This window comes from Oenanthe melanoleuca, chromosome 1A (genome assembly GCF_029582105.1).
Source record: "Oenanthe melanoleuca isolate GR-GAL-2019-014 chromosome 1A, OMel1.0, whole genome shotgun sequence".
NCBI classification, from domain to species: Eukaryota; Metazoa; Chordata; class Aves; order Passeriformes; family Muscicapidae; genus Oenanthe; species Oenanthe melanoleuca.
Genome location: NC_079334.1, coordinates 24,355,211 through 24,372,017, shown reverse-complemented (window position 1 = coordinate 24,372,017; position 16,807 = coordinate 24,355,211). Strand labels below are relative to the sequence as shown.

Genomic DNA, 16,807 nt, shown 5'->3' with positions numbered 1-16,807 from the left:
ACAACAGGCAGAGGGAAAGTGAATCACATATTAACTCATCCTCTGGAACTAGAAACGTTTGCATATTGAAGAATGATCTTATCCATGTTTAGAAAGAGGGTTAAAATTTTCTGAATAAGGGGAAAATATGGATGAACCCCTGTTTTTTTCACAGAATAGTAAGAAGAAGAAGATAGGAAGCAGAACTGGGTCAGCTGTTCTCAGTTACAGCTAAGGAAGGAGCAGGGCTCTCTGGTTGTCTGCACTGTTCACCTACCTGGAAGAAAAAGATATTCCAGGTTGGAAAGTTTTGACTGGCTTTAGCAAGGCACAGTGATTACTTAAACTTTGACCATTCTTCTTTTTGGGGGGATATTTATTTAGAATCACATTGAAGGAAGGTTTGGTTTGTTTATTTTTAAATGTGAAAAACAAAATAATCAAAATAATGTCAGTTAAGCACTAGATGTTAAGCTACTGACATTTGTAGACATTGGCTTTCTGCAATTTTTCCCCCTCTTGTGCAGCAGCTTCAAACAACGACATACTGAAGGGAGTATTTGAAAAATACTTCAGATCCACTGGCAACACAGCATGTTTTGTGGCCCAAGTGATGGATGAGAATGGGACTGGAGCAACATCAAGACAGAAGCCAGAAAGCACACAGCTTATGAAGCTGGTACAGGGAGACCCTGTGGCTGATGTGTGCAGTGTTGCTGTCTCTACACAAATAGCACTCATGGTAATACCAAGGGAGACCAGAGATTTGAGCAGAGATGAAAAACAAAAGCTCCACTGAAATCCCTCTGCTCTTCCCAGAGCTAACTCGAGTCTTATCAAAGCTGCTGTCTCCCTCCTCCTGGTAACTCCCGTGAGTCCCTGGCAAGAAACCACTACTCCTGCCTCTCTTATGAGGGAAAAAGCCTAATTTGAGGGCATCTGATTTACTTTACTGAGAAATAAAAATGTTTAAATCTATTTTACCACCTTACTGTGAATGGACTCTTAGTTAGCAGAAGATGTTTATCTCTCCAGTTATGCTTTGCCTATTCCCTAATGGAGTGAAGCAGTATAGGAAATTAAGGGAAGCCTTTAACAGAGACTTTTAGCATCCGCATCTCAGGATTCTCACTGATGAAATGACTCAGGTGAACACTGGCCCACTGTGCATTAACCTTTGCAATCACTGCCATTGCAATAATTTTTATTCTCCCTATCATACCCTAAAGCATATGCCCTTCCATTGCCAATCATCATGTGGCAGCTGTCATAAAGGGGGAAACAATCTCAGTCTGATCAAATTGAGAAGGCTGTAATCTGCTACTCTGAATAACAAGGGGCTTCATCCATTCTACCCAGGAGTCACCAAAAGCTCAAAAGAAAAGGAGGTGGTAATTTCTGATATTTTAGATTTTTTAGTTCAGATGCAAATAGAGCTGTAACCTAGTTTCCCATGGTATTTCTTCAAAGAGTCAACTCTTCTCAGAGACTCCTCCAGAGAAACACCCTGAATCTCCACAGTGCTGTGTCCTCTCCCCAGCTCCCTACAACAAGGATAAAGGCTGAAGCAGAAGCCACCATGCTCCATTAGATACAGAAATGCAGAGTCATAACCTTAATTTTGCTGCCTTTCCTGAATAGTCTTTCAAACAGTTCACACCACTACCATATTCTAGTGAAGATTATTTGTTCGGGGGTGACTTCTTCTGACATACCCCATGGCATTCCCCATAATCACTGGTACAGTATCAAGTTTTCGAGAGACTTAGTATCAGCACCTAAACAGAAATAAAGGTTTTGAACTGGATTGCAGGCAGAGAACATGGAGTGATGAGGGAAGAGAAGGAAAGATGCTGTTCTGCACCCAGCTCCTGGCATCACTGGCTGGGGGCAGTGTGAAGGTAGCATGCTGGATCACACAGCAGGTGGATCTCAGGACTGTCTTGTTTCAAAGAGGTAGGTGGTAAGTTTAATGGGTGTCTCACCAGTGCCTGGAGTATCACTGGGCAGCTTGTGGTTCTTCCAAATGAAATCCGGGCTCTTAGTCGCTTCGTATGTCCTATTGCTTTGAGTGTTGAAATACAGAAGAGGTTTGAACTATGGATGGGAGGAGGGAAGAAATGCAGTCAACAGCTGTGTTCTCCCTCTTTTTTCCCTTGCTTCAGACTACTCTTAATAAATGTATTGCCCAAACTCTAATTAATTTTCCTGCTACAGTGGTGTATTTCTCAGTGTAGCCGTATGTTTGACTGCCATATTCTTTCTCATTCCTTGCCTCTCTCTGAAAATACATCTACCAATCCCACAAAATATCAGCTGCACTTCACTTACTGAATTACCAGATTACATCAATCCTGTCAGCCTCCAGCACACCTCACACGACCCCCTGCTGGCATGCACAAAATGCCTTGGCACTCCACCACTCCTGCTGCAGTTATTTTCATCATTCTCTTGCAACAGTATAGGGCATTTTGTTTCTCCTTTCATATATAAGGTCGAACATTTGCACCCTGGACATACATACATAATTTGCAGTCTGTGATGTGTACAGCACGGTCAGATTGTTATCAATGTCTCCAAATTCATCCAGAATCACAGGACCCACTATACCTGCAGACACAAGGAATTAGTTAGAGGGCTTGCATTTTCAGAAACACAAATATGGGGCAGGAAGGATGGGATAAATAAAAGGATTTCTGATAATTAAGATGCTTTTCTTCCTCATGTATGTGCTAGATACATATAAGCTCAGTGTGGTGCTACTTCTCTTTTAATACCACACTACACTTTCTCTACAAAATCCAATAAAATGTGTTGAACTGACATCACTGGAGAGTAAAGTCTCCCTCTAGCTATAGGAGGATATATTTGTCAGATTTCTTCAGCACACCAAAAATGTTGGGGTCACCTACCTAGAGGAGACCATTTTGGAAGTGAGAAGCAAAATAGTCTGTTACCACCTACAGTTTGAATCCATGATCAATAAAGGAAATACAAGTATACTTTCATTCCCTTTATTCTTTTGAAAGTTCTAGTAATAACATTTTAACCACTTTCTTTTTGCCTTTAGCCTCCTTTCTCTGTACATTAGCAAATGTGCACATTGAGAAAAGAAATTGCCTGTGTAGCACATTACAAGGATTCTAAGGTGGAACTTCCCAAATCTCTCAGCACAGCTTGACTTTGTTCCCATAAAGTCAGTTGCCTCAGCATGGGCACAAGTTCAGGCAATATCCACCAGTCCTGAAAGTCTCACCTTAATTTTCCCCTTTTTTTTATAGGAGAATTTTTTTTATCAGCTTCAGATTGTTCTTTTGCTGCTGTTGATGATGACTTGTTTTAGTTCTACTAAGTTCAGTATCAACATTATTTTAGTTCAGCAATCACCTTCTCCATTTTTGCCTCAAAAACTGATGCTGACTTTTTCATGATCCACTTTCTTAATATCAAAATCATTATTGTATGAAATCCCCATTGTACCAGACTCCATCACAAGAAAGAATGAGGGTGATTCAACACCCATCACATTTAAGATTTTTTTTTGACTAAACCAATAAATTATGATGAGCGTTACTGTGCTGTATTCTGGATGAGTAAAAATGTTTGTGCAACTTAACTTTCAAACTTAAACTGAATAGATGAGTTTACTGATATTCAGAAAGGGATGCTATCTCCAGGAGGAATTAGTAAACTATATTTTGCTAGGTATTGGATACCACAGTTAAAGCAAACACAAGCCTGCAACCTTTCCTTATCTTAAGAAAATTTGGGAAACTTCTACACACATATTTGCTGATCATAGGTGGGCATATTCACAAAACTTTCAGTTTGGTTCAGATCTCTGATGTGAAGCAAGAACTGGGACTATACTCTCAGAGAGATAATGTTTCCACTTCTTTGTGTAAGTTTTGCCTCTTCCTAATAATTGAGTTCTATGATTTTATGCCCATGGCCTACAAAACAAAAGCCCACCAGTGCTAGACAACCTGTGAGAGGAACAAGAAAGTTGACTAAGAAGAGCCAACCCACTGTCAGCTGGCCTATACCCACACTGCAGGATCCTAGGCCTACATGGCTTTGTAAACTGGAAAAGGTTGAAAGTACTTCATTAAAGCTCAGTCAAGTGACTTCAGAGCCATTTTGAACATCAAATACTGAAAATAACATCCTTGTAAAAATCACATAAAAAGAAAAAAGTCATTGTCAAAAGTCAAAGTCGAAACTCATTGAAAGGCTTGGACATATTTAGTGTAGAAGTGACTTATCCTAAGAGTGTTTAAAATCAAATTTCTTTCCCCTCATCAATGAAGTGAACCCTGCATAAGATGGTACTTTTTTTACCTTCAAAAGTGGTATTTCGGAATTCCTTGATTAAACTGAAAGGTGACACAGGGCTCTGGGAGGTGACAAATTTCTTGACACTATGTCCAAACAGCAACACTGCATTAAAATAGCCAGCAAGAAAGTCATCTTCCATCTAGAACAAAAGAAAATAAAAAATGGCTATTTGAGAGTTCATGTTTCTGACATAAAGCTGTATTAACTTTGATTGGTTCCATCTGGCAGAAACTACATCATGGAAGAGCAGAATCTGCTGAGCACTGAGTGAGTAGATGGCCAATGCCACATGAGTGCTCTCATTTTGAAAAAGAAAGGTAAACAAAAAATATTTTTGATGTATGAAGACAGGAAGGTGCTGAAAACTTAAAAGAGGCCAATGTAAAGATCTGGCATGCTGATCCTGGTACAAAGGATTCAGGAAATCCTACACTGTAGGTTTTTGGCAGTTCTGCTTTGCTCAGCGCGTCCCAAAGGCCCTGGCTTTGGATTTGAGTTTCTGTGCAGATAATTCAGTGTGGTGCCAGCAAGTTTGGGCTTCTCAGTGGCCACAGTTCAGGGGCAAGGATTGTGCCAGAATTTCCAGTAGCCTGTCACAGAGCTGGCACCCAAAAAAACATTAAGTCCAGGCTGGGGGATCTAGAAGCCAGAAGCTTCAGGCTGCCTGCTGGAGAGATGGAGCTCAAAGCTACAAATCCTGGGAGGAACTCTACATGAAGGACCTGGCTCCTGGGCAGATGTCAGGAGTATCAGTTTCACTAAACAAATACAGCATTTTCATAGGTTCTGCTTTTCTGGAAATAAAAAAAAAAAAAAAAAAAAAAAAAAAAAAAAAAAAAAAAAAAAAAACTTATTTCCTACGGAAAAAAAGCTTCCTGCTTTTGAAGCTTATCTGGAAAGCCACTGGAAAGAAACTGAAATGATTGTCATCTCTTAGACATATCTGCACAGACAAATTAGTCAACAATTATTAGTTCTGAAATTTCTATGCTCACATCTCAATTGCATGTATAGATCTTTCTTGAGTGATGCCTTGCAGCTATGTGTAAGATTGTCAGTCACTCAGATGTGGAGTGGAAAAAGCATGTGCCTATATGTCTCCCTCATGCCCCATGGATATGACACTTGCAGAACAAATTAAAAGTTCGAGTTGAGCTCCACAAAGCAGGAATATGATAGCCTGCAGGTTTGACTTATGATACTATATTTTGACATCATTACATCAGGACAAAATGCCATCCTGCAATAATATAAGGATATATCAGCTTAGAAGCATGACAGGGGATGATTACAGCAGCATTTTTAGTTTTTATTTCCTCATACATGAACAGGAATGAACTAAACGCAATAATCAAATATAAAATAGTGTTCTTACCAGGATGTCCTCCATCTCTTCATAGTCTCTAATTACAGTATTGTAGCTGTAATTAGCTGGTGGCAGAGTCAGGACAAGTACATTGTGCATGTAATCAGCTGAGATGTTCTTCTTGAAGTACACGTTACTGCAAAGCAACGCACAAGAATCCCATGAACACTGAACAACAGGGTCAGTGGTATCCATGATAGAATCACTCACCTGTTCCCAACAGCACTGTGTTTAATAGGTTAAAACAGTAGTTCTAAAAATAAAATTTCATCATGCACACAGCTCTTTATATCATTCATTCCCTGATGCCAGCTTTTGTGCCTAAATATATTAAAAGGTAATATCAAGGAGATCTGCCAATCTGACACTCAAAGGTTGTTGTGAACTACTGTTATTATTGTAACTGTTTGCTTTCTGTCCTTTTTATTTCCTCTTTTTTTTTTTTTTTCAAGCAGAGTTTATATTAATTAAAACTCAGTTTCTCCTTGGAATCCACAGTACTGCAATCATAGTTTCTTCATGTTACTGTGCCTGTTTCTCTACTGTGCCTGAGCTCGTCTGTGCTCTTTTGCTTGTTCCTCTAATTTTGATATTTCCTGCTAGAATTGAGCACAGCAGGAGTTGCATTAAAAGCATTTAACAGGAGGGAATGAAACAATCACAGAGATACGGAGAGCAGATTATTGAGTCTTTTGTTTAATTCAGTGAGATAGGAAAATCAGAGGCAACTGTGTCAACTTGAAAACTCTGCTAAAACAAGCAGAAGATGTTGTAGCTTTCAGGTATCTTTGGTTTCATCATCCTGAGGCCATCTGGAAGTGCTTCACAGACTGGCCACTATCAGATTCACAGGTTAAAGAAGAATTTAGCAATAGATATTAGTGTCAACTGACAGCATCTGTTATGGCTAGACTGATAGAAAGAAAATAATTGCATGAGCCTTCTCTCGTTATTTATGTTTGATCATCCTTTTATTTTGTCAGTCAGTACTGACTATATAGTAATCAGTACTGTATTAAGACTTTTTGGAGACCATAAGCTCTGCTCCATGGCCATCTGATTGGATTCTGACACCAGAGCCCTGTCCCTGCCCTTCCCTGAATCTTCTGACTTTTACAATGCACTTTCACCTAAAGAATTTCAACATGTTTTTCATCCAGGCTTGGACTGAACTAGCCAGTTGAAAAGTAAGCCTCATTAGACTCCACCAGACTGAATAATCCTCCAGCATCCCACCTCTCTCAAGGGAAGCTTAAAGACTGTATTTGTGTCCTGCTTGCCAGACAGATCAGAGCTGAAGAAAATTTAAATCTATCACTTTTTCAGAGGCACTTCACTCCTGGAGAAGCATGGTACATTGCCCACTCTCTCTCCTACAGGCTGAGTTTCCATCTAATAGATCTGTCTGTATTTTGGTTTTTTAAAGAAGAATATTGTGATTTGAGATCAGCAAAATAAGGAGTCTATAGAAAGTTTAAGAAGGACAGCATATAAAGCAGCCTGAGGCAGCTGGGTATATCAGAAGGATGCATATCACAGCAAAGAATTCCCCAATCACCCTCACCTACTCCAATGCAACAATTATACCTACAACACCAGTGTTAAAACACTCACATACACAGTTCCCATTGTGCATTTGCAAAGAAACAGGAGTTGAGGCCAGTTGTCTCAGGAAAAGTAAATGGGGATTCCTAGTTCATGGATAAAATTGTGGAATATTGAAAGCTCTTAGAGGCACTTCTGAAAAATAGATATGGTGAACCTGAAAGTGTGCAGGACAGAGAAGATCCTGTTAAAACCTGAACAGGATCCAGTTTGGAACCAAAGGTTAAATCTCTGTAGTCATTAACCCAGAGTCTCTCAGAACTGCCCTGCTACAGTCAGCTTTAGCCTCAAGAGCTGGAAAGTCCCACTGGCTCTAGAAGTTCATGGAATCTTTTTTTTTTTTTTTTTTTTTTTTTGCTACAGCAATAGTGAAGTAAGAAACACCAAGGCATGGTCACACACATTTGCCTTGCGATCATCCATCCATCCATCCATCCATCCATCCACACCACCAGCATTGTCCTAGGCAATAAACTTTCTCTCAGACTGTGACTTGGTATGGCAACTGGGGCTATACCCAAAAAACACCTAGTTTAAGTACCTACACTCAGTTGTACAGATGTAATTTCTGCTGTGTCACTCAGTTTTAGGGCCAGAGATCAGCTCTCAGGCCTCGTATACAGCCAGGGCTTTTGAGAATACCATTGGTAAGGCAAATTTATGTCAGAGGTCTTCTATACAGAGTTTTGTAATTAGCAATATTAAGAGGAAATTAAACAATATAAAACCTAGGTTGTATACTAAGAAACTTCTCTGAGAAGTGTGGTTATAAAGATGTCGAAGAGATGGTTATAGAGTGCAAGAGTTATAAACTGGGAGAACAGTTATATCACATAAATAATTTTAAAATTGAATACCTGGAGTCTAGAAAAATATACTGTAAGTCCTATTCATAGAATTGTCTGGTTGGGCAGAGTGTATGAAAAATACTATATCTCAAATGAAACATATCTCATGACCATTCTCACTTTGGACTCTGTGCTTCTTTTATGGTTTCCTGAACTGAGGAGCCCACAGGACGACATTAAACCTACCTGCTCTGTCACTACCTTCAAAAAATATTGTATGAACTAAAAGGGATTTTGTAGAGGATGTGCCATGAATTAAACACTATGCATGTTAAATAAATGGCAAGACATGAGGAAAGACGGCAATAGATAACATTTTGTGAAAGAGCATTTCTTCAACAAAACAATTCCACTCAGACTATTTCCATTATCTGTATCCATCAGCAAATTGCAAAGAAAGGAAGAAAACAAAAGGTGATACTTTACTTGAAGGGATCTATCAGGATGATTACGATGTCATTATCCACCTTCTCCGTCCCTAGGTCTGTGCTGAGGTCCTCTGGAGACCCACACATGATGATCACTACAAAACAGGCAAAAATGAAGACAAATTGGTGAGATTTACAGACAAGAAGAGGATGCTTGCCTGCTCCCCCATGCTTCAGTAGCAGGCAGCAGAGCAACTCTGGGCTAAGGTACTTTATCTGTGCTGTACTGGGGCCCAGGCACAGAGCTCCAGCCTCTCTGCAGTAAAACCAGGATATCTGAGGGGAAGTGGTGAAAGGTGCTTCAACACCTGCACCATTTTCTGTCTGATTGCACCAGAGCACTACCATTATCTCACTCAAAGAAGCATTAGGAGTTGTGGCGCCATAACAGCTACTCAATATAAACATATCTAGGTTAAATGGCCTTCAAGTAATGGTTTCATTAGCTTGCTTATTCTCACACTCACTTGGCCTGCTGATGCCAGGTGCTTAGTCTTATGAGAAGATGAGGTATTTATTAATTCCTTTTTCTAGTTTAGATGAATCATTTCCAGAAGTACCCCTTGATGAGGCAAAATGAGGTCCATAAATGTACCAGGGCTGCAAACACATGAATGATAGAGAGCTTGCAGTATCTATATTCTTGTAGCATTTTAAAGCCTTTTTAAGAGAAATCGTGATACCTGGATTTCTGAGTCTCTCACAAAAAAGAGCTTGTGCCTAGATGGGATAATTCACCCCAAAGTTCTCTAGAACCAGAGTATTCCCCCATATTTTATGAGAATGAAGAGAGGAATCTAGGAACTTTGTGCCATTTTATCTCTACATCCATGTAAAATGGTATATCTTTGTTCCCACAATTTCTGGTGAAAGGCTTTCCCTATAACCTAACTAAGGGGTGTGTTTGATTTCCCTGGAAAAGCAACTCACTTGCAGGGGCAGTGCAGCCTCAACCCTTTCTTACCATTGCTTTTCCGGTTTGGATTTTTCACAGTTTTTTTAAGCAGCTCTGGAGTTCTTAAAATTTCCTTGAACTTGAGTTTTTCAGAGAACTCTGTGACTCCAGCATCTAAAGCATTCATATACCTGGCACAAGGGAGCAAAGATATTGTCAGGAAATTGCTAATTCCTCACATTTTCCTAAATCAACCACAGTGCAAGATAGGCTATTCAGAGCACACAAGAGTGTTTATAAACTTGTATGAGACTTTTTCTGCAGCAATAAAAGTGAGAGAATCAATACATGGTATGAAAGATGCAGAAATGCTTGAAAAGTCAACCAGAGGTATTTGAGCATGGTTGTACAAAGGATGGATTTGGAAAATGCAATGATGTAATAAGATGTTAACAATTAAGAAAAAAAAAAATCAAGGATATGAGGAAATTGGAAGAAGTGAGACTAACAGGGAAGCAGAGCCAGGAAGCTCTGCTATTTAAGACATCAGTGGTAACGTAAGAAGGCACATGTGAAGGTTCAAAGGACTGAACAGGAACTACAGAAAGAACTGGGACAAAAACCACACATGTACCCTGACTGTAAGAGAAGGAAGACAAGCAGCAACGAAAAACCTTACAGAATCAGTTAAAATTTGAAGGAAAAAATGACTCAGCAAAAAAAAGCAAGCAAGCAAAGTTTGCTAAAAGATTAAGGAAAAACAGTCAGCTCTTGCTTCAATATGTTATTCTGAGAAGAGATATTCTATCTGAAATAAAGTTAATACAGAGGGAAAATCAAAAGAACTCTTTGTTTTCAAACTACATAACCTTTGATCTACTAGTACTGAGATCTCAATCCAATGAGCTACTAAATACCTTTTGCTTCCTTTTTCACCTTTTTATTTTCTCTTCAGGAACAGAATCATTAACCATTAATTCACAGAAACATATGCACCGTTGAAACATAAACTGATTTTGCTATCACTATGGGGATTCACTTATTTTTATATGTATATGGGGAAAACAATTAGCTCATGCAGTAATACTTGTGCTTTAGAGAAAATGGATCTTTTAAAATTGGACTTCAAAAACCTTCACATTGACAGTGTCTATCAAGGCAAGATGAGATGCATTGTTACAACTAAATTAGGAAAAAAAGAGATACAAAATTAATTTTTTGTTGTTAATTCAGCAATAAAGGGGCTTGAACAATTCTGAAGTCATAAAGAAGGTCCTGGCCAGAAACATTTAAAAAAGGGAAATAAGAAACACTTGAAAAAGTCAGAAATAACTTCCATGCAATTATTTCACTGAAAGGTATGAAACCTGCAGAATTAAAGGGATTTAGCTAAAGTGTGTGTAGTGCATTGGCAATTACAGCTGCAAACATGGAGGAAGAGGGATTGTAGTAAGAGATGAGTGAAGTGCACTGATATTTCAAAACATCAAAGAGAGGTAAACATAGCAATTATATCATGTGATCAAGTTGCTATCTATACTAAGAAAGAAGGAGGAAACAATATAAGTCCATAAATACCCACAAAAGAGTTAAATGGAGATCAGGTTTTAGGGCTCTTAATTCAGAAAGGAAACCCTTTTAATTCTGTATCCAAAATATTCCATAAGTATTTGCTTCTATCAATCTGAAGCAAACACACTTCTAAATTTTGATTAGAATTCTGCAAGTCCCTCAGGCCATGAATTAGAAATATATATAATAGTTATTTCCATGAACTCTTTTCTACCTTTCAGCTATGTTTATAAAATTAGTAGGAGAAATGAGAATTTATTTTTTTTAATTAATCGGCTTTTTATATCCTAAAATTGGGAAAAGGAGCATAGAATCACTCTCATGAGCTGAAAGTTAAATAAGCCTCAATAATAGAAAAATAATTATAAATACTGGTATATTAAAGAGTCTATTTGTCTAAAAGCAGCCTTTGTTTTCAGGCAAGGAGGAAACCCAGCATTTCTGAGAGTCAAGCACAGCCTGATGTTTCAGGTCACAAAATGAAAGCTGTCTCCTTTGCTCCAAACTGGTGAGAGTATAGCTTAAACTCTGCAATCACTGGGGTAATTTTGTTTGAAGAAAGATACAGTATGAATTTTGGAAATAGTGCCTACAGATTGAAGGCATTAATGTGGAGAAACATTTTAAGAGCTTAGTAAGACCCCTGACCTAAAAAGGCATCGATGGGGAGGGAGCCTGTGGAGCAGCCTCTCATGTCACACTATTTATATCACTGTGCTGTAAACAAGTATTTTCGTCACAGACGACATGTGGGCTATGTTGTCCAAAGGAAAAGCAATGGCTTGCAAATATTTAAAACAGACTATGAGAAACATTCAGTAAGTGCTACAGCTAAAAGCTACAATTCATCTTTTCCTTCTCTCATTCCTTGGTAGTTGTAAGGTCCCTCCCAAATGCAGGACTGAAAGAACACTTGGCAGAAACCATGTTTCCATGAGGGTAGAGACATTTATCAACAGTTGGGTCAGAGGTGGATCTAGATCTTACCAGAAGCATGACTCTGAGGTTTCAGTCCTCTTGTAAATATAGACAGATTCCCAGGTCGTGGTTTTGAATGGCAGCTTAGAATGTTTCCAAAAATGAAAGAAGAATTGGTTCAGTTTCCTGGCTGGGGTCAGAAGGCGGGTTAGGTTTACTTTGAAGTCACAGGACAATCCAAAACTCCCTACAGAGATCATTGGCAGGCTCAGTATTGTTTCAAGTCTGAAGGAAGAGATAAGAGGACAAGTCTGAACAGATTGCTGCTGCACCAAGGCAGCTACCTGATTTCCATCCTCACCTCCCTCTCCTCTTGTGCCCTGAGTGAGTTTAACACAACTTGAACCTGAACCAGAAGGCTCCTCAAGAACTCAAGTAGATTTCAAATCTATTGGTCCCAAAAAGCCCTGTTGAACTGCTCTAGGCAGCTTCTCACACTGTCCTCAATTAGCCCTGCCGTTTTGGGTATGACACACCATTTCATCCCCAAGGGTTGTGACATGAGTCCAAAGGCTCTGGATAGGCTTCTGCTCGGCTGCCATTACCATGGAATGGATTTAATCTCCTTATTGGGACAGTGCTGCAGGGTTGCAGCTTTTTGTCATCAAAAAAGCTTTACTCCTACAATTCAAAGGAAAAACCTTTTTGTTTCACAAAGGTGTATTTTAGGAGCTGTACAACTGCAGCAGTCAGGGAGAAAAGATTAAGGCAACCCTCTGCTGACAAGGAATTTGTAAAACAAAGATTGTTTTATACACAGAGACAGTAAGTTTTACGAACAAATATATATTCCTGAATGCTGCGATGTTATCAGACTAAACTCAAAATATTTTTGTTCTTGTATTTTTATTTTTTTTGTATGCAAAAACCATGACCGTAAGAGTTGTTGGCATGATTCTAACAAAATGTTATTTACCAGGTAAGGTTCACTTACCCAATTACAGGGATTTTACTTATTGCAACAGAAGCAGACATAGGTGATGTAATAAATAATGACAGGGAGAGTATTTCACTAATTAAACAGGCTTTTTTTTTTTTTTTTTTTTTTTCCTGACAGACTTAGAATAGATTACTTCAATTAAAAGGGGCCTACAGAAATCATACAGTCCTGACTACTTCAGGGCTGACAAAAAGCTAAAGCATGTTATTCACAGAAACATAGAATGGTTTGGGTTGGATGGGTCTTTAAAGATCATCTAGTTCCAAACCCCCTGCCATGGACAGGGACACCTTCCACTAAAACACTTACTAACTGCATTGTCCAAATGCTTTTTAAACATGACAAGCTTAAGGTATGATCCATCTCTCTAGGAAGCCTGTTCAAGTGTTTGGCCACACTCTTGCTAAAAACATGCTTCTTAATGTCCAACCTATATACACAGCTTTGAATCATTCCCACCTGTCCTGTTGCTGAATCCCAGGAAGAAGAGATCAGCACCTCCCTCTACACTTGCCCTTCTCAGGAAGCTGTAGAAAGCAACAAGGTCTCAGCCTTCTTTTCTCCAAACTAGACAAACCCAGTACCGAAAGCTCCTCACAGGACATGCCTTCCAGCCCTTTCACCAGTTTTGTAAGCATTCAAGGACCTCCACATCTTCCTGAAATTGTGGGGCCCAGAACTACACACAGTGCTTTTATCCACGGGCTTTGGAAGGGGATTTTCTTCCACCTACCAAACAGAATGGTTATGCATAAAAGTCTTACTGCCTTGACTGTAGACCTCGAGGTGTCTGATGTACTCTAAACACCAATGTCCCTGCAGGTTTGTTGTTCACAAAACAACTTTGTTCAGTAGCTGACATCTTTAACATCACAATATAAGGGGGAAGAATTGGTACTTACGAGACCATTTGGAAGGTGGCATAAGTGCAAGCGGGTCCTATGACAGCACAGCCAATCCTGCCAGATTGCTGCAAGGGATCAAAAAGGGTCATTTGGGATAAAGCAGAAAACTGGCAGAGAGAAGGATGGAAGAATGAAGAAAATTGTAGGATATAAGGAGTCACAGAATTTACCTTGCAAAAGCAAGAGAAGAGAGGAGCTACAGAAAGTTTAAAAGAACAAATATAAAGGGGAGGAGGGAAAAAAATCACAGAAAGCCAAAAATAGATAAGAGTACAACATTTGTTAAGACACAGAAAACAAGTAAGGATTAAAATATTGTTATAGTTGCACATTTGAAATTATACACCCCAGAAGAGTTTGCATTTACAGAAGACAAGGTGGTTGGTATTACAAGGTCCTGTGTATCAGAAAAATTATTAGTTAAGTGAATATGAAATTAGTATTTTAAAAAATTCTTCCATGATCATCAAATGACCCTGACCTGTATGTGTATGCCATGAGGGACAATTTCTTGGCAAAGACTAGAGCATAGTCATAGTTTAGTAGACTTGAAAGTTCTGATTGGATTGATCAAATTTCCCTCAGAGGTGTGAAAATCTTCAGAAACACAGCTTCTTGTAATGCACTGATTTTAACTGAAGCTTTTCCTCATATTAAAGTATTCACATAGTTTCTCTCACATTACTTCTGTGATTTCTAGTGAGAAGCAAGCACTTCATCTTTGCCCTTTGGGCATAGTTCCATAACCATTTCATTGGTAGCAGTGCCAAGCTAATGATTTCTCTGCCCACATGTCCCCATCCTCACCACAGTTCTCTCCTTTGTGTATTGTGTAAACTGATGGTGAACCAGATCAGGGTCTGATCCAGCTGGAAATGGATCTTTTTACTCTGCTCGGGCTGTTTTGAGTGTTTGTGTTGTTGGTTTGGTTTTTTTAGTTAATTGTTATTTGGTTTTTTTTTTTAAATGGATTGCTTTGGCTGTCTGACCACACAAAGAGTTGTGCATATATAAAAAGGAGGACAACTTAAGCATAGGAAAAGGTGCCAAAAGCTGAAGGCAGCCTCTGTGAAGCATTCACAGAATTTCTCTCCAGTATTTGCCTACTTCTTTTCACAAAATATACAGGAACATCTTCTCTTTGAAAACTTCCCTTCCCTGTCAAATTTCTTTGTAACTGAATAGCAGGATCAAAGGTTAAGAAGGAAAGACAGAGACACACATGCATACCCAGGCAGAAGGAAAGAAGTCTGCTACTCACATAAATGGCTCTGATGAGCTCCACACCTTCACAGGTGCTAGTACGGCAGGCTTGTGAGACATAGAGTGATGAATTAAAGAGATGGAAACTGGCATTCACTGTAACATTTTCTCCTGTAACACAAATGTTAAAGCAAACAGCATCATGAATTGCAGGTAACCACTAATACACTATTTTCCCCCTCCTTCTGACACAGGTCTGAGAAGTCTTACACTGTGAGGTCTCCCTGCTTCTGCAAAGTCTACAACCTAAGCCCCACTGCCATGGACGTTACTGTGAAGTCTGTTCCAATGTGGACTGCTGACTTCTGCTGAGTGTTAGTACTTTCAGATAAAAGTAGTTCTAGTGTTAGCCATTACTAGGCAAATTTTTAAAGGCTCTGTAAGGAGTAACTGAGAGACCACTTTCCATTAAACTGGACAAAATTTCTTAAACTAGAGGGCAGATAGGTAATAGATACTATTTCTTTTATTATTTCCTTGGAATCTCTTTTTCCCATGATATTCTAGAGAGTGACAGTAGATTGGGGATGTTGAAAGGAGAGGTAAGATATCAAAATAAATAAAAGCAACACGACTCTAAATGAAGGAAAATATAGACTGCAGATTCTTCACACTTCAAACCATGATGCGATCAACAGATAGGGTCAAGAAGAAAATTATTTTCAGAAAGTAGAGGCTAATCCAGTCAGGAGAGGAAGCAAGGACAACCTAATTACTGCACTAGATGGATCACTGGTCTTGTCTGATTGAGTTCAATAATTTCCATGTTACCAAAACCAGCTGAACATCTCCAGAGAAGCATGCAGGAAGACACTGTCTGAACACCATGAAAACATATATGGTTCTACCCATTTGTAGAGCACCTCCATTTATACAAAGAGAGGTCATTATTTCCGTAAGATCTACCTAAGATGGGCAAGCAAGGAGCCTGTATGAGAAGCACATTGCTAAAGGTCAGATGAGTATAAAACTGTGCCCCAAAGTGTGACAAGAAATCACAGGAAGAGAGAGGTAACCAACACCCATTGGCTTACCTGTCAACTGGAATTCCTTTCGTACCCTTTCCAAGGCTAGGTTCACAACGAACTTCAAACTATCAGTACTTGATGGGAAATCCGAGTAGTTCATGAGCATCACATCGATCACATAACTGTTGTTGCTACACTGATTTGAACCCACTTGCTTCAGCAGCTGCAGTGAGGAAAACAAAGGCCAAATGGCCAGCACCAATACCAGTTGCTTCATCATCACTCAGTTTAGACCCGTTGTATGCTCTCCCATTTCTTTTTTGTCTTCTAACTCTCTTTCTTTCAGATACTCTACATTGATTTTGTTCCTGGATAGATAGAAAGAAAGAGGTTTCCACTCTGTAGATTCAAAGACAGGTTGTGCGATCCTTCTCTCCTGCACTTCCTGTGCCCTTCCCTGCCTTCACTTCTGCCCGTCCCACCAGTGTACTAGGTGGCACTTCAAGGTGAAAAATTAGCAGCAGCAAAACTCAGGAAAAGAGAGAGGCTAAAGGTTGCTGAGAATGTTTGCTCATGGAAAGGCTGAGGCTATAAACTGAAACATTACCAGAAACCTTGCCTGATAAGTGCACTAACTCTTCATCACAGATATAAGCTCAGAGAAGAAAGGTGAGGGGACACATGAACCATAAAGACTACTCTTTAAAATGGAAATAAAATAT

General features: G+C 39.3%; 1 protein-coding gene across 1 annotated transcript in view; it reads right to left on the bottom strand.

The window, feature by feature from the left end:
- GUCY2C (guanylate cyclase 2C) overlaps positions 1–16,575 on the bottom strand; it is a 43,899-nt gene extending 27,324 nt beyond the window's left edge. The window contains exons 1-10 of the mRNA XM_056482418.1: positions 16,152–16,575; positions 15,116–15,228; positions 13,852–13,919; positions 12,019–12,234; positions 9,529–9,650; positions 8,563–8,659; positions 5,693–5,819; positions 4,321–4,456; positions 2,504–2,589; positions 1,965–2,076 (exon numbers count right to left, since the gene is read on the bottom strand). Of these exons, the coding sequence (XP_056338393.1) occupies positions 1,965–2,076; positions 2,504–2,589; positions 4,321–4,456; positions 5,693–5,819; positions 8,563–8,659; positions 9,529–9,650; positions 12,019–12,234; positions 13,852–13,919; positions 15,116–15,228; positions 16,152–16,365 (1,291 nt within the window). The 5' untranslated portion in view covers positions 16,366–16,575. The remainder of the gene's footprint in view (positions 1–1,964; positions 2,077–2,503; positions 2,590–4,320; positions 4,457–5,692; positions 5,820–8,562; positions 8,660–9,528; positions 9,651–12,018; positions 12,235–13,851; positions 13,920–15,115; positions 15,229–16,151) is intronic.
- Between the last annotated feature and the right edge of the window lie 232 nt (positions 16,576–16,807).